General features: G+C 41.5%; 1 protein-coding gene across 1 annotated transcript in view; it reads left to right on the forward strand.

Annotated features, from left to right (window-relative positions):
• PDE10A (phosphodiesterase 10A) overlaps positions 1-24,429 on the forward strand; it is a 291,313-nt gene extending 266,884 nt beyond the window's left edge. The window contains 4 exon segments of the mRNA XM_079148244.1: positions 10,171-10,282; positions 13,374-13,454; positions 16,092-16,180; positions 18,976-24,429. Of these exon segments, the coding sequence (XP_079004370.1) occupies positions 10,171-10,282; positions 13,374-13,454; positions 16,092-16,180; positions 18,976-19,093 (400 nt within the window). The 3' untranslated portion in view covers positions 19,094-24,429.
• Positions 24,430-25,006: the final 577 nt, after the last annotated feature.

The raw sequence follows: 25,006 nt of genomic DNA on the forward strand, positions 1-25,006 counted from the left end.
CCAGTGCCTGAGTCTTGGATCCATTTTGAGTTGAGTTTTGTGCAGGGTGAGAGATAGAGATTTAATTTCATTTTGTTACAAATGGATTTCCAGTTCTCTCAGCACCATTTGTTGAATAGGCTATCTTTTCTCCAATGTATATTTTGGCACTTTGTCTAGTATGAGATAACCACATTTATGTGGGTTTGTCTCTGTGTCTTCCATTTTGTACATGTCTATTGTACATGTCTTCCATTGGTCTACATGTCTATTTTGGTGCCAATACCATGCCATTTTTTGTTACTATGGCTCTGTAGTATAGTTTAAGTTCTGGCATTGTTATGCTTCCTGCTTCATTCTTCTTACTAAGGATTGCCTTGGATATTCTGAGTCTCTTATTTTTCCAAATGAATTTCGTGATTACTTTTTCTAGTTCTATGAAGAATGTCATTGGGATTTTAATAGGAAATGCACTGAATCTGTATATTACTTTTGGTAGTATGGCCATTTTGACAGTATTTATTCTGCCTATCCAAGAACAAGGGAGACCGTTCCATCTTCTAAGGTCTTCTTTGATTTCTTTCTTTAGTGTTCTGTAGTTTTCATTGTACAGGTCTTTCACCTCTTTTGTTAGATTGATTCCCAAGTATTTTATTTTATTTTATATTTTTGAGGCTATTGTGAATGGGGTAGTTTTCCTAATTTATGGGTATCGATTTTATATCTTGCTACTTTGCTGAATTCATTTATGAGTTCTGGAAGTTTTCTGCTGGAGTTTTTGGATCTTCTAAATATAGAATCATGTTGTTGGGCAAATAGTGTAGTTTGAGTTCTTTTCCTATTCATATGCCTTTAATTTCCTTTGTCTTTCTGATTGTTCTGGCTAGAGTTTGAAGGATAATGTTGAATAGATGTGGAGAAAGAGGACAACCTTGTCTTGTTCCAGTTTTTAGAAGGAATGTTTTCAGTTTTTCTTCATTTAGAATGATGTTAGCCTTGCACTTAGCATAGATAGCTTTTACAATGTTGAGGTATGTTCCTACTATTCCTAGTTTTTCTAGTGTTTTGAACATGAAGATGTGCTATGTTTTGTCAAATGCTTTTTCTGGGTCTATTAAGATAATCGTATGATTCTTGTCTTTAAGTCTATTGATATAATGTATTACGTTTATCAGTTTCCATATTTTGAACCAATCTTGCATCCCAGGGATTAAACCCACTTAATTGTGGTGCACTGTCTTTTTAATATGTTTTTGTATGGAATTTGCCAGAATTTTATTGAGAATTTTTGTGTCTATGTTCATCAGGGATAGTGGTCTGAAGTTTTCTTGATGTATCTTTGTCTGGTTTTGGTATCAGAGTAGATACTAGCCTCATAGAATGAGTTTGGAAGGGTTTCCTTCTTTTCTATTTCATGGAATAGTTTGAGGAATATTGGTGTTAATTCTTCTTTGAAGGTCTTGTAGAACTCAGTTGGTCCTGGGCTTTTCTTGGTTGATGGGCTTTTGATGGCATCTTCTGTTTCATTGCTTGAAATTGATCTGTTTAAATTGTGTATGTCCTCCTGATTCAATTTGGGTAGGTCATATGTATCTAGATATTTGTCAATGTCTTCAAAGTTTTCTATTTTATTTGAGTATAGTGTCCCCAAGATTTTGATATGTTGTATCTCTATTCTTATTTACCTCTAAGTATTTTTTATTTCCTCCCTGATTTCTTCTTTTATCCATTCATCATTCAGTAGCATACTATTTAGTCTTCATGTATTGGAGTAGCTTCTATTTTTTATTTTATCATTGATTTCTAGTTTCATTCTGTTATGATCTGATAGAATGCAGGGTAGTATTTCTATTTTTTTGTATTTGTTGAGAGTTGATTTGTGGCATAACATATGGTCTATTTTAGAGAAGTATCCATGTGCTGCTGAGACGAAAGTGTACTAACTCGATGATGGATGAAATACTCTATATATAGTCTGTTAAATCTAAATCATTGATTATATTATTTAGTTTCTTTGTTTAGTTTTTGTTTGGAAGATCTATCCAATGGTGAAAGAGGTTAAAATCACTAGTATTATTGTGTTGTACTCTATTTGGTTCTTGAAATTAAAAAGGGTTTGTTTGATGTATATTGATGCTCCATTGTTTGGGGCATTTATATTTATGATTGATGTATCTTGTTGGTGTATGAGTTAAGCAGTATGAAATGTCCTTCTTTGTCACTTCTGACTAACTTTGGTTTGAAGTCCACTTTGTCTGATATGAGGATAGAAACCCCTGCTAGTTTACGCAGTCCATGGGAGTGATGTTTTTCCCAACCTTTCACCTTCAGTCTGTGGATATCTTTTTTCCTAGGAGGTGAGTCTCTTGAAGTCTCTTGGGTCTTTTTTTTTTTAATGCAATCTGCCAGTCTATGTCTTTTGCTTGAAGAATTTCAGCCATTAACATTCAGGGTTATTATTGAGTTATAATTTGTATTTCCGGTCATTTTGGTTTATTTTTGTTTTTTAACTTGACTTAGTTTCTCCTTTGATTGACTTTTCCTTTAGTGTAATTCCTCCCTTTGCTGGTTTTAATTGTTTTTTCTTTTCCTCCTCATGGAATATTTTGCTAAGAATATTCTGTAGTGCAAGCTTTCTAGTAGTGAATTCTTTTATCTTTTGTTTATCATGGAAGGTTCTTATTTCATCTTCAAATCTGAAACTTAATTTTGCTGGCTATAAAATTCTCAGTTGGCATCCACTTTCTTTCAGAGCTTGATCTGTTTTTCCAGGACCTCCTGGCATTGAGGGTCTGGGTTGAGAAATCAGCTGAGATCTGAATTGGTTTCCCCTTTTGTACATTCACGGTCCTATAAGCTTCTTCTAGTTGATTTTCCATTTCATTCTTTAGATTTGGGAAGTTTTCTGGTATTATGTCATTGAAAAGATGGTGCATTCCTTTGTCTATTCTGATAAATCTTGAATTTGGTCTTTTCATGTTATACCATTTTTCTTGGAAATTCTATTCATGGTTTCTCTGTGCGGTCAACTTTATTTTCAGTAGTATATATTTTGTCTTCATTGTCTGAGATTCTGTCTTCCAAGTGGTCTAGTTTGTTGGTGATACTTTCCATTGAATTTTTAGTATGGTTTATTGTTTCCTTCATTTTGAGGATTTCTGCTTGATTCATTTTTATGATCTCTGCCTCTTTATTGAAGTGATCTTTCACTTCCTATATTTTTTCTCCAATACCATCCTTTATTTTGAAGATCAATCTAACTATGTATTTTCTAAATTCCTATGACATTTCAACTACTGTGTTGTTTATGGATTCTGTTGTTGGAACATCTCGGTTTGTTTGCGATGCTTTGTCCCCTTGTTTTTTCATGTAATTTGTGTCTTTTCACCTAGTGGTATGTATCTGAGGCAGTACAGTTTCTACCCTGTATTCTTATCATGTCCCTGAAGGCTTCCAGTACCTCACCTTTAAGGGGGAGACCAAGATTAGCAGCACCCAATGCAAACAATGTACCACCTTAAACCAAATGGCTCTTATTAAGGTGTTTACAGTTTTGCCGCAATAAACAGAAGTGAAGTGTTCAATTATTGTCTACAATGTAAACAGTAAGTTTGCTGCAAAATGGGTTTACCGTTTCAAATGATGGACAATGAGGGAACATAAGTATTGTAAGTTTTTATGTTTACGAGGGAGAAGGGCAGAAAATAGAGGTAAACAATTATAGTAAGAATGAGGGAGGACTTAATAAAGGTTGGTTGTTAGTATGGGAGAAATGAGAAAGAATCCAGGGAGACAGGTGAGAGAAAATATATATACAAATTTTTAAAAGATGAAAAATATAAGAATACATAACAAAAGCATAATATACTATTCAGACATCCCATTCCTCAAAAAATTGATGCATGAAAAATGTCTGGATTCAAAGATGGTAGAGATGGGAGAGAGAGGACATAAAAAAAAAAATGAAGGAAAGTCTCAATGGAAAATTGAATGGTTACTTCTTTGGATTTCAAAAATTTTCTCAGCTTCCCTTCTCCACTGATAGGTGGGGTTTTCTGAAGTCTGATGTTAGCACAGTTAGGGCTTGACAGAAGTGACTCCATTTTGATTAGACAACTTCCACAGCAATCAGGCACATGGTCTGTTGTTCTAACGTCCACTGAACTTTACCCCGCTCTTTCTTTCATCTGAGGCTTGCTCAGCTTTGTGCCTATCATCCTGGAGCACATTCCCTTGCCCTTTGATGGCAGTCCTCAGCCACTTTTCTTTGTCCTCACTGGTGGTCCTTGCCACCTATCCCTGATGTTTGCTCTGATGTCGTTTATTGCTAGGTCTCTTCTAGTATTGGCATTATGGTCACAACTCCACTTAAAGACAGTGGGCCTGTGGTTTACAAGTCCAAAACTCAGGTTAAAATTTAACCATCATTGTAACAGTACTGAGATGATGAGACCTTTAAGTAGAGATTTAAACATGATAGTGGGTTACTGTGTCAGGAGTGGGATCCTGGTAGAAGGGTGAGTTTGGACTGATTTTCTGTCTCCTGTGGTCCTCACGCCCTTCTAGCATGTCACAGCACACAGGAAGGCCTTCAGTCTTGCACTTCCCAGCCTTCAGGACTGTGAGAAGAAATTTCTTTGTAATTTGCTTATTGTGTTGCATTCTTTTATAGCAAGAGAATAAGAAGTGAGTAATTTTTATTATTTTTTTCATTTTGAAAGTAAAATAACCATAGAGCAGTTATGTATGAAAACTATCATGTCTGTCAAAACTGTTGAAAAATTCATTTTTACATTGCACATGCATATAGTGCAGGTATCACAAATATCTTACACTTGATAATGAATAAGTCCTTTGAACTTTATACATAGCAGAAGCTAATAAGTGGCCTTGTGGTCACAGAAGCGAATTAGTGACTGTGTTAGGTCTGACTTATAGGGGAGGCTGACTAGGAACTTGGGAAGCAGGCAGAGGAAAGTAGAGCACCCACAGAGGCCTCTGTGCCCATGCACTGGCTTCCCACCCCACGCCCACCTGCACTCCCACAGCTGAAAATGGAGGTCTTGTTTGGAAGTCAGCTCTGGACTGAGCCAGAGAGGGAGGAAGGAGTTCCTGTGTTTCTTACTGAACCTAGTGATCTTGGTCTGTTGTCTAAGTGTGACCAGACTTACTACTGCCGAAGGCCCTTCAGCAAAAAGAGAAAAGATGACAATCTGTTTAAGCTGTGCTATCAAGTTAAAGTAGCCTTTCACATTTAAAAATCATAAATGTATGTTTTTGGTAGATTTTTTAAGTTTTTTTCCCCTTCTATTTCATATTGGATCAGCCTTTCTTAAATTTCTATTTTAAAGATAAACTAATTTTATAATTTGAAAATTGTGAAATTATGAGTGAAATAACATTTATGATTTTTGTTATACTTCTAAAATCATCAGGAAATACCCAAATGAAAATGTTTATTCTCTTACTCCAGGTAATGTTTGTGTCCTTCAAAGGCAATTCCTGTGCCTTACTTCTTTCAAAGTCTTAATTTAGATTTAAGTGCACACCAAAGAAAGGCTTTAGCATTAACTCTTGAACAATTCCTTAACTGCCCCTGCTGTGTTCCCTGAAGAAGAGCTGGTGTGTCTGTGTGCATGCTTTTCCTTAGCCCATAAAATAATTTCCTCTGGCTGTTTCCATCTGTGACAATAGCCATCCGTCTTTCCTGCTGCAGTAAACCTGAGAGGACCTGTCTGCAAGTTCCGTTGTGCTCAGACTGAAGAAATTGAATGTGGGGGAAACCAGTTTCAAAAATAAGTCTGAATATCCTCATTTGATTTGAAGTTACCTGTGGTACCTGGTTTCCCAAGGAAAGAGCTCAGACACGAGTTTTAATCATGGCAGATCTCTACAAGGAGCATCTTTGCTCAAGATTCATTTTCCATTCACATAGGATTTCTTTTTCTCCCTTTTAATGATTTTTAAAATAATCAATGTTTGGAGGGTTCTACAAAATCAAGAGTTGAGAACTTACAGTATGTTTTAGTGAGGTAGTCACTCTAAACATGTTTGTGTTTATGTTTGTATTGAAGAGTTACTGTTCATGTCATTGGAAACAGATTCTAAAGTCTGTCTGATTTTGATTCTGCAGCTCTTCACAATGTTTTCAGAGAAACTGCTTCATCCTCACTCTAGTTTAATGCTTAGTCAGTAAGGACATAACATATAGTAGTTATTGAGGACATTTAAATTTCTCAATTCAGTGATTTAAAATCCCTCAAAGATAGATTTACAAACAAGATGAAGAATCATTAAAATAATAACTGAAGGGAGAAAGATTTAACCTTGTTTCTTCTCAAATACTACATGTGACTATTCTGAAACAAAATAGAGAACTTAAAATGAGGGTGGATGACATGTCCTTAAGAAGATGTGTGGGCTGCCAGTTGCTTGCCGAGCCCCCAAAGTTCCCTTCCTGGGCCACCCCAGCTGTTCTCAGCACAACTCATGTGGGGGGCTGGTCTGGGCTGCACATCAATGTGCTTTTGAGTATGGTAATACAAAAGAAATTTCAAGGAGTCAATACGAAGTTAGAGAATTTGCCAATAAAATGTCAATACTGACAAAAAATCAAGTGGTTAAAAAGGAAGACAGATAAACAGGACATGCTTTTTTAATTTTTTTTCCCCATTTTTTTGTAACAGTTTTGTGTTGGGCTGCCCTGATACTTGAAACTGAGCCTAAAGATCTAACAGCAAGAATTTTCTTAGATAAATAAAAAATTTTGGCTTACAAAACATTTTTTCTGGACTGGGGCTGTATGTAGCCTAGTGGTAGAGCACTTGCCTAGCAGGTTTGAGGTGTAGGTTTGATACTAGCACCACATAAAGATAAATGAAAAAAGAAAAGGTATCATGTCCATCTACAACTAAAAATTTTTAAAAATTTAAAAACCATTTTTCTATTTCTGTGCCATTCTGATAAATGGACAGGAATGTAGTTTGATATTTAAATAGTTCCAGTATGCTGGGTAGCTCATCTGTGGGTGGCAATGAAGAAATAGGAGGGTTGGAGGTGAGACGTCCTGTCTCCTCGCCTGGCTTCGTCCCTGTTGGCCTGGGTGAGGCGGAGCTAGGGGTTGGAGTCTCTCATGGGCCAGCCCATGCTGGGTCTGCTGCCTTCTCCTATCCTCGTCTCTTCAGAAGTGGGGCCTCCCCTGTTACTGACCCCTCAGTCTTCCCCACTTCCCAGTCCCTGTAACCAGCCCACATGTTTGTGGATGGTCCCTTCCTGTAGCCCCTCTGTTCTCCTGAGTGTGACATCTGCTGCAGATTAGCAACCTAGCTGCCATACGCTGCTTAACGTTACTGCTTTACAGCTAGGCTGCGTTGTTGTTTTGTCCAGTTCCCACTGGAGAGGCAAGGACACCTCAGAAGTCTCTGCTGTGGCCACAAAACCTAGTGCCTGCAGACCTTTTTAAAAGCACTGCACCTTGCAACTGCAGCTCAGAGAGGAAATGGTGCTGGCCACCCCATTCTTTCGATTTCTGGGTGTTCACACAGATGAGCACCTGCCGTTACAATTACACAAGAACACAGTCTATACTTCCTTCAGGCCTCCACCTAAAATCTTCTGTAAAGTAGTAGGTGTCTCCTCCTTGGCTGCTGCCCGTCCCCACTCTTCTCCCGCAGGGTGTGGACCCTGTCCTTGGCCAACTCTCTCTTTGGAGTGTGTGGGGAGGCGGGGAGCTTCCTTCCTGCCCATCAGTAGTTCATCTGAAGTCCCGCAGCCTTGGTGGCTTCTTTTCCTCCCTCCTGGAAAGCGTTGTGATCTTCTAATGGAGAATTTTAAAGTGTGCTGGCCCAGAGTAGCCAACTGTGTGCACTGCTGGGCAGTGTCCACACGTCGGAAGAGCCTGTGTTCCCCTTTGACTCCACCAGGTCTAGGATAAGGCACGTGGTGTGGGAGGAGGGAGGGAAAGAAGACTGGGCATGGTAGCTCCTGTGGGTGGTCACACAGCGCCACGTGCTTCACCTTCCGAGTCTGTCCTCCCGCTCTCTGCTCATGCCCCTGTGTGCATGCTGCAGGAGTGGGGTCTCTAGTGGGAACCACCCTCGTGTTCTCCTGATGGCCCGCGGGTCTGCCCTGCCCTCAGTTCCCACAGGGCCTGAGCCCATCCTCTTTAACACGTGCTACTACCTGGCCCCTGGAAAGCCTTCAGTGTCTCACCTTCAAACTGAGAACAAGGTGAGCTGCGAGCCCCGCGCTGGCCACTTTCTCCAGACTTCAGTGGTCAGAGAAGTGCCCACCTCGTTCCCACCTCTCTTTCCTACTGCCTTTCCTCCTAGTGGGCCACACTTGACCCCTAGGTCTTCCCGTGCTCCTCTGCTGAACCGTCTCACAGGTCTTGCAGTGGCTTCCTTTTTCTTTTATTTATTTCATCTTTTTCATTTTTACATAGCACCAGTTGCTGCATGAATTTTTATACCTGTTTATTATCTACCTTTCCCTACTAGAATGCTCTAGGATCTTGTTCTTTGCTAAAGCCGTGTCGCTACATTGCAGGCATTCAGAACTTTTTGGATTAAATGAGTGTAGCCACAGGCGTTGTGCTGGGCTCCTACTCCATAGCATTCAGGGACTGGGTGTCAGAGGCCATGCCAAGAGTGTTGTTAAATGCACTAAGAATTAAGCATCCATAGCAGCCAGGTCTACCTTCCATTTGTGAACAGAACTAGAACCTTGATTCTAGCTCCCATTAAGTGACCATCTAACTAATTTGTAATCGGGAGTAAAAACTGAGTGTATTTATCAAGGACATTTCATACCAAATTTCTAATCTGCTTACTTTTTTGGTTAACAATCAAATTAGTGCTGCTAAATTGTTTGGTCTTAAGTAATTTTAACAGAAAAATAAAACTATCATAATCTTTCTAATTCTCACAGTGACAAATTTATATGTGCAAAGATTTCCAGTGAAAAAATTGCTTTCATGTTTTTTAATGCCCAATTCTATTAACTTTTTTTTATAAATTTATGAAATAAGAAATCTCTTTTGAGATTAAAATTTATATTATTTAGCAAAGAAAAACAAATGTTGACTTTTTTGGTGAATATAAACAGAATGAGATTGAATTATTTTAATCACATGAAATAATTATTTGTAAATAATTAGTGTTCTCTTTCTGATTAAATGAATCTACATGCAGAGAAAATAGATAATATACTTGTTCTGATTGATAATATGGATAATATACTTATTTCCTTAGAGGCCAAATACGAAAATATTCTTTTAAGCCATAAACTACTCCATTAAGAAAATATTATAGTTCCCTGATAAAGGGATGTGGATTTTTCCTGTGTGTCTATTTGGGATTACAGGCCAGGTAATCAACTGTCTAATCTGTGAGAGATGTGTCCTTACAGAAAGTAGGATTGTAAAAGAGAGAATTAGTTGAATGGACTAAAGGAAATGGGCCTTAAATGTAGACTTCCTTCAGATAATCATATATTCCTAGAGTGAATCTAGTGTGGGTATATATCTGTGCAAAAGAAAAGAGTGAGCCATTCTCAGAGAACTAGAAAGCCAGGTATGGAGTGCACTGATGGGAATGCCAAGCAGCCGAGAGGAGAGCTCATTTTATGTGGGCTAGACATTGGGAAGGCCAAGCACAGGAGTGTGTGGCCCAACGCTGTGCATGTGGACAGAGAGCCCTGCACGTCCATCCTTCCTGGCCTTGTCCTGAGCTGCCCCCTCGTAGAGACCTCACCAGATCTGCACTCTTCAGGCTTTCCTTCTGTAAATCCAGGTGTCAGGAGGATTTTCTCTCACTTCATTCCCATGCTAAATTTCCAGACTCCGTGAACACGAGGCCTGGTCTGTAGCTGTGGGAGCGCACAGGGATGTGGAAGGGGCAAGCACAGCGCATGTTACGTTTCTTTTCTTCGGTAACATTGAGGCAGCAGAAGGTCCAGTGCACACCTCGTGGTATTAGTGATTGGAGTGACTGTCCTCTGATTATTAGAGACGCTGTTCCTCAGTGCCATTTGACGGTCCTGCCTGTTGCTCATGTCTGCTTTTTAATGCTACCTCTCTCCCATCATGAAGAGTACACGAAGAATACTTCACTCCTGGAAATGCACAAGTCTCTCTCGTCCTTACTACAGATGTGCCGGTGCTGTGCTGACCAGTCTTGTATTGTGTTCTAGAGACCGTGTAATTGGTTTGATGATGACTGCCTGTGATCTTTGCTCTGTGACAAAACTGTGGCCAGTTACAAAATTGACAGCAAATGATATATATGCAGAATTCTGGGCTGAGGTATGTCCTTGATTCTTATATTAATATAGATAATATCAAGAAATGGGAAAATCAAATGTATGGATAATTTATTTAATATCTTACTTGCTAATGTTTTTAGTTAGTTCTGAACAATAAAATCAGTCCAATGAAGAAGGACTTAGCAATTAGGCACACAGAGTGAGAATCATGATTCTATTACATCTTCCTTGAATATGTATATATATTCTCTACTCTTAACTGAAAGCATTTAGGAATTTATTCCTGAGAAATAGTGCAAGAATTTCCCTTACTATTACTATTACTATTTCCCTTACAGATCTTGTGTTCATTAAATAAACCTTACTGGACATCTACTTCAGGCAGTAGACAAACAGGAACCAATAATTCCCAGGCTGTATTTACCTGTAGGTAGAAATAGACTAATCATTGTGCACCCCAAGACGTATGAGAAGGTGTGAACATGCCAGTGGGCAAGACGCCTGACACTGAGTCTGTAGGTCACATGGGATTTAACTCCTGATGCTCCTGAAACCAACACACAGATGGATTCGTTAGCATCTTCCTCTGAATGAATTGTTTAAATTATTAATAATGTGCATTTTATTCCTTAATTTGGTTTCTGAATTGTCTGTAAGAAAGTAAAATATAATTCTCTTGTTCAAACGGATCACAGATACCTAGGTCTGTGCATGTTCAAAGATTACTTTATGAAAAAGAGCGATAAATCCTTTGGGTTCGTCTTTGGAGTAGAGACGGAAATGGCAGTTTGGAGACCAAGGAGTTGTATGGTTGAGGATCCAGCCACTTATCTCACTTATGCAGGAGAATTAACAAAATGTAAAATTAACAAATCACTCACTCACAGGTTGACTCGGGAGGATTATGATGTTGAACTGTTCACAGTGGAAAACCAGAGAAGGTTCTTCCCTGAGGCCCACAGCCCGAACTGATTATGTGCCTATCATTGGTTTTCTGGACTACCTCCTTACGTCTTGTGCGTGTTTACTTTGCAGGACTATTTTTTGGAAGGCTTGGAACCGGGGTTTAAACTCAGGGGCACACAGCCACTGAGCCACATCCCCAGCCCTGTTTTGTATTTGATTTAGAAACAGGTCTCACTGAGTTGTTTAGCACCTCACTCTTGCTGAGGCTGGCTTTGAACTCTTGATCCTCCTGTCTCAGCCTCCCGAGCTGCTGGGATTACAGGTGTGCACCACCGCCCCCGGCACTTTTGCAGGACTAGCTTTCTTTGCTTTCTTGTGTGTCTCAGAACCTAGTTACTGTCAGAGTCATCTAAGGAGATTGTTTTAGATGTTCTTTTCTGAACTATAATATTTGATTTATTACTATCATAACCAGCTTGATTTTCACATGTAACCCAGAATACAAGTATTTTCTATAAATAGCACATAAGAAAACCTGTCTGAAGCCAGCTATTGTTTTGCACATAATTTTACCTAAATATATTTCATATTTTACGAACTGTGTGTTCTAAAATGTAAATCAACAAGTGACAGAAATGCAAGGTGACTTTTCCCCTTTTTGCTGCTCATTGATTTCTGAGTCCACTAATAGGGTTAAACTCCCAGCATGCTCATAGGCACAGCCTTCAAGGACCTTGTAATTTGTGCAGACAGGAACCTGAGGTCTGATCTGTGCACCCTAAGGTTACAGTTCTTCCCCAGCCCCACCTCACGCTCCTGCTTAAGCCACCACCAGCTCAGTCCTCGGCCTCTTCCCCTTTCCACCTGCTTCTTTTCAGAATCCGAATCTCAGAATCTGAATCATAGTGATCAGAGAGCCTGGTCTTCAGCCACCTTGCTTGTATTTAATTAAAACCCTGCTTGGCACTTAGTATGTGGTCCCAGGCAGCTGGATGATGATAGTTCTGATTATGTCAGTACTTCTTCACATTCTCTGCAAATGTTGTGATGGAAGCTCAACTCAGCAGCATGGAGCGGAGCCCGTGCCTGCAGCCACTGCCCTCTCCTGGCCCTCTGTCCCTGGGAAACCCTGCTTTTAGATCTGGTCCACAGCACATGGTTGCTTTCCTTTTGGGCATTTGTCCTTGCTTTAAGAAACACTCAAATAAATGTCTGTTTAAAAATCTGTTTTCTTATTGGACTTGTAAAATTATTGACAGCAAAGAACTTAATAGGCTGCACTCACTTAGGATGGACCAGAGAGAAAGGTCTGAGAACCCTGATGCTAATATTTAGAGTGGCGACAACAGTGTAGAAGGGGCCCTCTGGCAGGCCTTGCTGTGCAGAGAGGGCTCAGGGGGCGCCGGGCCCTACTTCAGCACATCCAGGAAGGGTCAGTCTGAAAGCAAGCACGATTAAAACTACTAGACTATTAAGGGAATGTGAGGGAAGAGTGGGAAGTAGGAAAAGAATAGGGAACGTTAAGGAAGATGATTTTAACAAGTTTTAACAATTAATGAAAAGCAAGATAATTTTTTAAATCTATTAAGATGAGGATAATATATCTATTTCATAGAGTTTCATGAGGATTACATAATAATATTTACAAATTAGCCCAGAACCTGTAATGTGAGAAATCTTTTTCAGATACTACCGTAATTATAAAATTAGTGATGTTGTGTGGCCAGTTATTTGGTGTCCCGTCCTGACGCCAAGTAGACGGCCCTTGAGTTTTCTTCTCTCAAGTCCAGCTTCACCTGTTCCCCGCTGTCCCTGGCTTAGCTCCCTTCCTGCTGTTCGCTGTTTCTCCCTCACTGTAACTTCTGCTAACTGCCGCGCAGGGGAGTCCGGGTGACTGAGTGTCTGGAACTGCAGTGTAGGAGAGCATCCGAATGAAAGACCAGACACTGATGCCTTTAAGATTTTCATTGTTTTGACGTTTTTATTTTAAAAATGTTTTACTAGTGTACTATAGTACTATAGTACACTAATGCTGGGGTTAATTTTGACATAATCATACATGCATGAAATATAATTTGCTCCATTTCAGTCCCCAGTACTTCCTCTTGAGACGGTAACCATATTTTTGTAAAAAATAAATAAATAAAGGAAACAACTCATTAATTCCAACATTTCATTTATTTGAAAATTGAGAAAGAATAATTTCTCCCTCCTCTTTATTTTAGGGTGATGAAATGAAGAAATTGGGAATACAGCCTATCCCTATGATGGACAGAGACAAGAAGGATGAAGTCCCACAAGGTCAGGTATGAATTGTTAGAGTCCACTTGTTAAAGTCTGAGAGTTCACGTGGTTGTGACTGTTCACAAATAGGAAGCCTGTACCACCATGTGGAGTGCAGAGACAGGTCTGGTGACGATGAGGAAAGTTGAGGATTTATCCTACAGGGGCTAAGAACTGGAAGAGGAACTGTACCCTTGAACCGCCACCCACTCGACTGAGCCTTCACATGCTCTCACACTCTTAGGAATCTTACTTGAGGGATGGAAAGTGGGATCCAAAAGTCTGTGCTTCCACGAAGGCTGGGGCCACCCCTGACCCTGCAGGCCAAGGCGGGAAGTCTGGAGGGCCTGGCCACCCGTGGGCAGGAAGGAGGCTGTGCTTCTGGACAGACCAGAACTGCTGGAGACAGCCTGTGTTTACCCCGGCTTAGTGACAGAAGACCCACTTAGGAAACCCAGCTCTCTGCTGATGCCATTGCAGCCGACAGACTCTCCTGACTTGAAATCCAGGGACGGATGAATTTGAATTGTTAACACATTTGTCATTGGCTGAACTAAATTTTGGGGTTTTTTTTTTTTTTTTTTTTTTTTTTGATATTAGCATTATGGATTTTGTGTCAGTTCCATTTTTCTTTTCTAACAAATAATGCTTAGTATTTTTAAAATTTTGTTTTAATAAAAATTGACATTAATGATCCTCTTTGTAGGATGGATCCTCTTTCATTATGATCCATGTTAATGTTTTAATATTGTGAAAGAAATTTTATAATGTGGTACATGCTTGCATGTGATATTTTCCTCAATTATGAGACCAACTTAAACTACCAATCTTCTCATGACACAATAAGAAAGTAAATTATGAACAAAAACTTCTAATGTAGAATTTGTTTATAAGCATTTCAAAAAAAATCACAGTATGGTGGTTCTGGATAGGTTTCCTGTTTTTCCTACTCTCTGAAAATTTACTACTGTGGGCAAGTCCACAGCTCAGAGAGGATCGGCGTGACAGGGAGGCTGAGTGGTTTGCTCCTGGCAGTTGTCTTGGGTGGCTCATTTTTTCCCCTCTTAATTTGACAGTGCATCTGACATACCTGTCGTGCATGCTTGCATACTCGCACACACAAACAGGATTGCCTTCTAGCATTGCTCATGGGATTTTCTCCTATTTGGGGTCACAGTGACTGGTTGTGCTAGCTGGTGCTTGCTTTCTATGTTGTGTTTCAAAGTCCTTTCCTGCCCTGAGATTACCTAGACTCTCTCAAGTATTTTCTCTAGTTATTTCTTTTTTGTTTCATCACTTTACATTTGATTGTTAATTCATTTGGTGTTTGTCTTGTTACATAGTTTCAGAAAAGAATCTTAACATATTTTCCTTTCCAAATGTTTAAACAGGTAACCCAATAGAATATATAGGAGGGCTGAAAATTTCTCATTGATATGCTCAGGGTTTAGGTTCTATTTTTGTGTTTTACTTAGGAGAATAGTTTGTTTTAAAATTGCTTGCTTTTTGCCAAAACTTTGAGTCCTTTTATAGTGTGAGGGAATTTTAAATAAAATATCTCTGTGATCAGCTAATATTTTACCAGCTATGCTGCTCTTAAATTATTGAGCACTATGAACTTATTCTTTGTCATAATAATGAAATCCTCTACTTTCCAATAATCAATCTGTTTCTTGGGATTTTCTACCCCATGGCATCTGCTAAACATTAGAATCAGGGAATCTCTGCATGAGGTATTAAGCTAAAAGTGGAAAGGCAGAGGCATCTCCCAGGAAGATGGTCGTGACGGTGCCAAGGAGAAGGCAAAGAGGAACCATTCTTCCCTGTCCCTTGATGCATGTTCTTGAAGTTCAGTTTTTTGTTTTGTTTTGATTTTTGTTTTTTAAGGAAACTGGTAATCTGGATTTCACCTTGCACCTCTTGTCGAGTCATACTGCGCTTGGGCAGTTGTGGGCTAGGTGTGAACAGCTAGCCGGTCCTGGGTGGGCCTTGATAACCTGCCTTCTCTGGCCAACAGTCTCATGGTCTTTTGCATCTTGCCTCCAGTAGAACAGTCTGAAGTAGCACCATCTCTTTGCAAGTGACTTCAAATTCTAATAAAGTATTCTTTAACATATTTTTACCATGGAATTTAGAACTTTTAGACCTAGTATTTTGAGAAAATAATAACCCTGGAGAGCTGTGATACAGTCTATAACATTTATTACAGGTAAAAAATAAAGGAAGAAGGAATGGGTAGCTATCAGGTGCCCACACAGGACAGTGCACAGCAGGTACACTGCAGTGACACCTGAACATCAGGCTGGATGCAATCAGACCTGTAGAGCAACAGGCATGACTCTGAAACTTCTGCATTGGCATATTGAGCTCAAGTTAGACTCTGACTCATATCAACAGATCCCCTGTAGCTTACCTGGCTTTTAGATTTCAGTGGATACAAACTTTTGTAATGTTTTAATTTCTTATATGTTCTATTTCTAGGATATATTTTAATGTACCTTAAACTGCGTTCAACAGTAGTAGTTGTTGAGCCCAAATATCATATGCAGCAAAACTAGAAGATTTAATTTTATAGTTAGACTTGAGAATAGAAACGTTAGGTCAACTAGAATCACTAATGGGCAGTTCTGTTTCTTGTCCATGACTTTGCACGGAGGCAGCTTGGGTTCTACAATGCCGTAGCCATTCCCTGCTATACCACGTTGACCCAGATCCTCCCCCCGACTGAGCCTCTGCTGAAAGCGTGCAGGTACGTACAGTGGTTCAAGCTGTAATGTTATTTAGAAGAACAAGACAAGTCCAGAGCAATACGTCCAAGACTCCATAGGACTTTTCATTCCATCAAATGATGAATATGTCTTTTCTACAGTTGACAGTAAATATAATTTGAGGGGCTCTGTGTTTGCCTAGGTATCAAGTTTCCCTCTTCAGTGGTCTCAGAGAGTCCTGGCTAGCCAGCTTCGCAGGCTCCTCCTCCCCTGCAGTTAGTTCCCATCAGAGTTGAAGCTTAGACACACCCGATGCTCAGGCAGTTCACCCTGCAGGACCGGGAGGGGAGCAGGCCTGAGACAGAGTCCGGGGTCAGCTGTGCAGACCCTGTTTGGGGTGGGGCTCCTATTTAGGGTGCTGCGCTGTGTGGCCCGGCACCAAGCTTCTCTCCTAAAGGAGTGTTGGCACTTCCTGGGAGAGCATGCTCTGTCCCAGCTCTGTGAGTGGCATCTGCTGACGGGCCTCCTCCCCAAGTCCTCTCGCAGCCGCTGTAGTTCCACAGAGAGTGCGCAGAGCACACACGGACTCACCCGCAGAACCTTCGGCGACCTGGAAGGACTGGGAGGCGGTGTCCTGCAGAGGTTCTCGCCCAGGCCTGTGTTGTGAGTCTGGACGGTCATCTCTGTTCATGGGTGCCTGTTAGGAAAGAGGCTTATCTTAAGTCATGGTTAATGATTTAAATAGAAAAGGAGAAAACTTGAATGGGGAGCCCATTCCTCTCTTAGTAATTTTTTCTTCCAAAAAGAAATTTAATTCATCTATTATTTGTTCTAGCTTCAGAGTCTCTCTGTCCTTTCCTCACTTTGTTTCTGAGGACTGAATTCAGTTAGGAACATGGAAATTTTAAAAAGATTTTTTTAAATTACCTTTTAAAAGATGTTCCCTCTGAGGAGAGCAGGTGAGTGAGTGCCCCCTGATGTTCCTGACCACTTACCACAGCCACTGGTAGTCCTGGGAATGGACGCGCCACGAGAAGACAGAAGACTGACACGTGCCGACCATGGCAAGCAGAACCAGAGCCTACGCAGGGCTCTCCCGTTCTCTGCTGTTGAAATTTACTTTGTGGACTGTTCTTTGAGGACAACAAGCAGAACCTATCAGTAACATAGAATAATGATGGGTTTTTCTGTGTGAGAGATGGTCTCTCTTTCCTTACTGCTCCTGGGGAGATTTTGGACCTGCTTGGTTTGGTGGAGCCTCAGCCAGCCTGAGCTGTGGTTGGTTCACTGGAATCCGCAGTGTGCACAGGGCTCAGCTGTGATGGGAAGCTGGCATTTGAGCCAGGACTCGTTCCTAGTGGTACCCTGTTGTGGAAGAGACATTGGAATATCAATCTGACTCCAGCACGTAGCTTTAAAAATTCCTAAGTAACACTCAGAAGTCCTTTCCGATCTCGAATTCTCTGCTTCATGCCAAATATTCAGAAGTGGCAGGACTGGACGGGTGCCGTGGCACCAGCCTGGTGGTGGCGGTGCGTCCCGGGCAGCTCCGTGAATGTAGCACACAGCCGACGTGGCAGCTGGGAGGCAGTCTTCTGCAGCACCTGGCTGAACCCCGCCATCTTGATGAGACCCCTGTAGTCTTACCAACGCTTGAAAAATTCAGCATGTGTCATCGGTATTTGAGGAACATTCTAAACAGCATCTTTTTCCAGTGTGTCAGGAAACCTGGAGTCTGGGAAAGTGATAACTGATGTTATGTACGGAAATTAAAACTGAAGCCCTCTTCAGGCTATACGTGAGGGAACCCTTTGTCATGCTGATAAGAGAAACTTGGGGAAAGAGTCTGGTTTTTTTTGTCCAGGGTAGCAGGGATTGAACTCACTCGACCACTGAGCCACACCCCCAGCCGGATTTTGTCTTTTATTTAGAGCCAGGGTCCTGCTGAGTTGCTTAGCTCCTGGCCAAGTTGCTGAGGCTGGCTTTGAACTCAACCATCCTCCTGCCTCAGCCTCCTGAGCTGCTGGGATTACAGGCGTGCACCACCTTGCCCCGTTTGGGGAAAGAGTTTTACTGTGCTCTTTATGAGTTTTGTTTGCCAATGTCAAAGTTCCCTTCTGATTTTGACTCTGAGTCAAGGTGGGAAGTGTTCCAAGAACTCTGCCAGGTTAGCATGGGGAGCACCTGGTGGGCCTGCAGCAGTCGCCATCTCACGGTCACAGGTAGCATGCCTGTGACATTCAGACCAAGGAGCAGGGGGCCATCAGAGGGCTGCAGGAGGCACGGGCTGCGCCTCATGTGGGAGGTCACCAGATCACATGTGGCGTTTTCCGGTAGCAAGACATTTAAAAGCTTGTGCCCAGGCAGTTTATTTTTACGTATGACACAGTATTCAGAACGAGGGCCTCAAGTGTAGTGAGGAGTGTCAGCCGGCCTCCAGGAGGAGCCCTGTGTGTCACCTGCAGGTCAACACGTTGTCGTGCTCTGCCACAGCCGAGTGGCCTCCCACACTGGCATCTTTGCCTCTGCTCATCCTGCAGAGCCCAGCAGGCAACTCTGGGGCTCACTGCCCCAGGTCAGTTCCTCCTAACACCTAAGCAGGGGCACATCCTGAGCCCTCGAGTGGCTTTGTCTCTGAGGCTGACTAGGTGGGACGCAGTGCCCAGTGCCGGTGTTTCTGAGGCTCCTCCCGAAGAAACATGGCGGGTGCTGTCCGAGAGCCACACCCCAGGGCACAGGAGCCTTGTGCCCAGTCATGCTCAGGGCTGTTTGGTCAGCATTGGAGACGGAACGCAGAAGTTCTCTTTTCAACTTCCCCTCTGTCTTCTGCCCCCAGGGACAACCTCAGTCAGTGGGAGAAGGTGATCCGAGGGGAGGAGAGTGCCCAGTGGATCTCAGCCTCGCCAGCAGCCCCAGAGACCTCTGAGAAGCTGCCCGGGAAGACTGATGGCTGACAGCAGGGGCCAGTCATCCCACCCAGCAAGTCTCATCTTGCTTCTTTGACTTATTTCCTTTTATTTTTGAGGGGGGAAAACCTACACCTGGACGCTGGGATGCAGACCTCTTGGAGAAGCTGACGTCAGTTGTGTGTGCGAGCAGACGTCCTGACGGTGTCAGCACACCCGCAGCCAGAGAGCAGCAGCGGGGCCGGGCTCGGGGTCAGCTGGCCAGGACCCCAGCTGCCCTGCCGCCCTTTTCCAGCAGGCTGATTAGCCCAGGCCTTACGGAAACAGAACCAGACTCCCAGGGGTGCCTCCACGCGCCTTCCCTGGGGTTTGACGCCTACTTTGTGGTGTTCTACCTGGCTCTCGCACCATTGTTGCTTTGACGTCCTTGGTTATAAATAGGTTTTTACACTTTACTATTGTGAATGTTCGTGTGTGACCCCCGTGGAGGTGACCTGAGTTGTAGCCCGGCGCCTCAGGAGCAGAGGCATGGAATCACAGAGTAAGAAGTGATGGAAAAGCCGACGCCTCTCGGTTGCAGTCGAGGGCCTGATTGAACCAGTTGACACTAAGGGAGGTGGACGTCTGACCGCTGGAGGAGAGATGTAGGTGTGCATTCCAGTAAATCTCAGAACTTCAAGTTTTAGTTCGAACAATGTCAGAGAGTTAAAAAAGAAATCCTCATTGTATTCTTGGCAAATTTATTGAACCTTCATATAAAGAACAAAATAAAAGCAAGGCCTACAAAACTTCGAACGAACAAGTCTTGTGAATGTAAAATGTGAATGATTTAATAATGATTCCTTGAAATTGTCACTTTGTCCTGGCAAAACTTTAGACTCATATTCAAAATGAAAGGTTTACTCTGAAAGTTCCTTCATTAAAGGACCATGCATTTCCCTTAAAATCAAATGGCACCATGACGTTTTAACATTCCATAGCTTCACTCTGGTCTGCTGGCATCCCTCTTGTTCTCTCTCTGCACTGTGCAGTCATCTCTCAGAGGCATGCTGTGAGGGAACAGTCACAGGGAGGCCACAGTGCCCTTGCACTGTCCATGTTTGTTTCTGTCCTCTCCTCCTGGATTAAACATCCACATCAAAGCCTGTGGGTTGGATCGTTTCTTCTGTGTGATTTTTTTGGTAGACTCACATCACTGAACAGTGTTAGTGTTTAGAAGACCAACAGAATTCTCTGGACCCCTTCTGCAACCATTAGAGAGCAGGCAGACCAGTTCATGCTAGTGCTCTCAAGATTCTTAGCACAATGGCACAGTGGCGCCTGAACCTCAGGGAATCAGGGAACAAGAAGTGACAGCCAGTGCATAGCAGATAGTCATTCTCTGTTCTAATGGCAGGAGCATGGAAGAGTGCTTTAGAAAATAGATCTTTAGAAAGAGGCTTCTAAATATTCAGGACCTTACACATCATTCATATGAGCTTGATTTCTGCAAAATCAAAGCCTTTTCCGCCACATGGCTGGTCTGTTACAGTGGAGCTGACTGCGCGTGAACAGTGGTGTTGTTCAGACTGACACTGTGTGTCCCTCATGGCCTCTGAGGCTGCCGCTGTCACTCCATGCAGCTCCATTTGCTCTTGTGTCACATACGACGACTAGAGAGGAACACCACTGAGCAAGATCTCCACACTCCATGCACGTGCGGAGCATGTCACACATACAGCACGTGAGAGAGGAGGAGAGAGAGGGAGAGAGGGCAAACGTATGAAAATAAGTCGTCCCCATTCTTTAAAAAGTGACTTTTGTGTTGGGAAATGTCTGTTGCTTGGTAAGTTGACCAAAGTGTGATTATTCAGTGCGGATAAACTTCTAAAAAGTTGATGGTTTCCTCCTAAATTTATGAAATGATTCCATACAACTTTCATTCCATAAATTAATCATCTGATTTAATCTGTAAGATGAATTGCAGGAGGGGGTATCATTTAAGATCATTGTTTAATTAAAAGGATTTTAAAGGCACGCTGAATCCTGTTTCTTGATGGGAAAACAGCCACTGGGCAGGACTCGCATGGCAGCTTTTACATTTTAAGGTCACCTTTCTGATAAGATGATCACAGGAAGTTCTTTTAATTTGATATGGCCAAGTGTATTGTATGACCTCTACTCTGAATAGTTTTCCAAAGTATGGTGGGTGGTCCATCCTTTGCTTGTGAAATTTTGTCATAATAGGAGCACAGCTTGAACAAAGGACTGTATGCCAACTTCAAGTGTTTCCGTCACTCTCGCCATGTGTGAGGTTGATTTAGGAAGCACAGATAGACCTAGAAAGGTCCCAGGATGCACTGATATCCAGTTAATGATTCATCTTGGAAAACGTACAGTCAGGAGCATCTTTGCATTTTGGCAAATATGTTTAGCAGACAAACTTTGGAATTCTGTTTCTCATCTTTTTCCCAGATCTTTTCTTAAAAGGCAGGTGGTTTTAATGCCAGATTAAGGTGGGATTTTAGAGTAGGCTGGATTTTCCCTGTCTGATATAAATTTGGTAAGCAGCCACAACTAATGTAGAATGGCCAGTTTGTAGAAATTCATATTGTTTATGTTAATTAGTAGTAGACAAGTTTATGGTTACTTGCAATTATTCCATTTTCTTTCCAGACTTAGTGAACTTTTTTTTTAACCAGAAATCCTGTTGGAAATATAAATGTATGCCAGCAACAACATGAATTGTTGAACTCTGGCAGTGGAATAAAATTCTATAAAAATGCAAGCATCTTATTAATTAGTAGTTGACTTTGTGAATTGATTAATTAGGAAAACTAAAAGAGAAGCTTTGGGTGTAACTGGCTAACAAACATGACCCTTTCTCCAAGCCAGGGCCCCTGTATCTCACCCCCAGCTTTTGTTACTACTAAGACGAGACTGAGAGACCAACCTGGGGAAAGAGCCTGCTGAGAGTCCAGCCAGCAGGTTCTATCCTGGCTCCTCCTCATGGTGACCTTTACAGTGACATTCTAGGGAACTCAAAGCCAAGGAAGGAGAGTTGATCTGAAACTAAATTTGTTCAGCGTAGGTTTCCCTTTTTTAGCATGCTTTAAAAGCATTTTTGTTTTTGAATTTGTACAATCTTAGTGAATTTTGCATTATTGGTATATTCAGATATACCAAATATATTTACACAGGACGTGCAGAGATGCACAGATCCTTGGATACCTGGGTTTTTAGTTTGCCATGCTGTGTTTCTGGTCTTTTAATTCACAGTCAAGGTTTGAGCTTCAACAGTACTAAATTATTCACCACGCCTTGGCCTGTGCCCTGACTTTAACACTGCAGTTGTACTTCCTCTCTCCTGGTCATTAATTTGCTTTTTTCTTTTTCTTTTTCCTTAAGTAAAACTGAAAACACTTAATGGGCCACACGCTGGTTGATTTGATGAAGTTGAGTGAACAGGACCATTCTCTCCTCATCAGATTCCTATCCTTTCTTTGGCTTGCTTGACATACACCCTGTAACTGCAACCAGTTAACAGCTCAGATTGCCTTTACTGAAACAACTTCCAGGGACTGTGCTTGGGATGTGGTTTTGTTGGTTTGCAGGTACATAAGCATGATTTAGATTTTGAAATCACTTCTCTATATAGCTCCAATGTATCTGCTTTCTACACTTCGCTGATTTTATCTAGGTTGTAGTTCTCAAGGACTCTTCATTTAGTCACTTTAGTGGATCCCTTCTACTGCAAGTGTTCATTTATCACTCACTGCACAACTTGAGTTGGCTGCGTGTGCTACCAGTCAGTTCCTCACACTTAGCAGCGCATGGCTGTTAGAGTTTCACGTGTGTGTAAGTATTAATCTGATACACATTCACTCACTTTTTTACACATTTATACTAAAAGTTTAAAATCAGTGGTACCCGGTGCAGTACATATGGCTTTTGTTGTCTTTAAAAAAACAAAACAAAACAAAACAAAACAAAAAAAAACTGCATAGTTTGGTTGCTTGAAGCATTGGATACATTTTATGTGATGGAAAAAAAAAAAGAAAAAAGGTTCAATGGTGTTCTTGTTACAGATTAAAAAGATGGAACATATTAATATTACTCAAGAAAAACACATTTAAAATCCAAAGAAGCATCACGGTAGTCACCTAATTTTTCTCTTAAGCTGGCAGCAGACACAGTGCTTTTTGAGTTGCGCAGTCTGCCTGCTCTTTCCTGCCTGTGTGAGAGACAGTAACAGACCTGGCTCTGAGGGCCCAGAAAAGGACCGGTAGGGAAGTCAGTGTGTACATTTCAATGCTCAGCTAGTAATTTGAGGCACTATATATTTGCAGAAGTTTGAGCGAAACATTTTTATGCCTGATGTAAATTAAGTTTTAAAACTGTAATATTCCTGGTCACCTACAATATCAATCTATCATGGGTATTGCAACCTGTTTTTTTCTTAGGTCACCCTAATAACCCAGTTCTCTGCTGTAGCTCAAATACCCAACATAAGTGACTGCTGGGAACATTTTTTCCACACAATCTATTGTATGGTGTATGCTGCCTACCCATTTAGTGTGCAGATTGAAAGTACAGTCGATTCACCAATAGAAGGTATTTCTAAACAATGTTCCTACCTGTTTGAAATTACGTGCTTGCCTAAAACACTGTGAAAGTTACCAAAATTTGTACAAATGCAGCATCTTGATTCTGAGAAGAAAAGGTGACTTTCTCTACACGAACATATGAACAAAAGAGATGCTGTACCCACACCTAGCAAGGCATCTAGGAGTGCACTGTGACAGGTTCCTGCTGCCCAGGACCTACGGGAGGCCCTCTGACAGGCTGATGACTTGCAGGCCGCGAATCCGGCCAAAGCCTACTAGGCTCTCTTTTGGAAGGGGAAAACAATTCCAAGTTAACAATGTCCAACCTTATTGTAGTTGATGAGTTAGTAATTTCCAAAAATGACTTTTTATGTATGACATAAAAATCTTTGTAAAATGCCCAAGTGCAATAATTTAAAGAGATCTTAACTTTGCATTTATAAATTATAAATATTGTACATGTGTGTAATTTTTTCATGTATTCATTTTCAGTCTTTGTATTTAAAAAAATCTTTACTGTTATGTTTGTATAATAGAACAATAATCATTTATTATAACCTAGACAAGGTGTAAATAAATTCCTAATTCGAACAGCCAGTGTATATGCATATATGGGTGTTACATGGCAAAATCCAGCTTTGTTTTACTTACATGCTTAGAGCTGCAAGAAATCTTTTGTTGATATGTAATTATACATATAAAGTATATATATGTATGATACATGAAATATATTTAGAAATGTTCATAATTTCAATGGACATCCTTTGGTGTGAATAATTGAATACAGTTTATAAAACATCATCTTTCATGGTTTATCGTTCGCTCTCTTTTGTGGGGATGATGAGACGTCTCCTGAAAGTGCTTTGGAAGACCCCAGGCCTCGTTAACCTGGAGGACCATGTCCACCCTGAATTAATGGCCTCATCCACTTTCCAGCAGAAGAGATGAGCCAGCCTAAAAGGTTAGGTTTCACAAGCTCGTCCTATGATTTTAAAGTTTCGAAAGCTGGCTGGGGAACCTGGTTTTCAGGATGACTGCTTCTGATTGCACAGCTCAGGACACTGCGTGCTGACCCGGGTTCCCCAGCCAGCTCCCCTGGGAACTGCCAGCCACGTCACACGCGCACAGTCCTTAGGGGTGCACCCTCATGCAGAGAGAGGCTGGGCAGGAAGCTCACAGTGACCATGGGCGCATGTTTGCCAGTGAGTATAGACGAGACATTTTTCAGACTAGAACCTCACAGAAGCTTAAACAGTGATAAGTACACTCATGGGTTTACCTTTAAAGCTCTGCTTATTTTGGCCATCTCTGCTTGCCATCAGGTGAGCAGGTAAATAGTAAATATTTGAGACCAAAAAGTTAAAATTTAATTTTA

The sequence above is a fragment of the Sciurus vulgaris genome, assembly GCF_902686455.1.
Source record: "Sciurus vulgaris genome assembly, chromosome: 7".
Classification (NCBI taxonomy): Eukaryota; Metazoa; Chordata; class Mammalia; order Rodentia; family Sciuridae; genus Sciurus; species Sciurus vulgaris.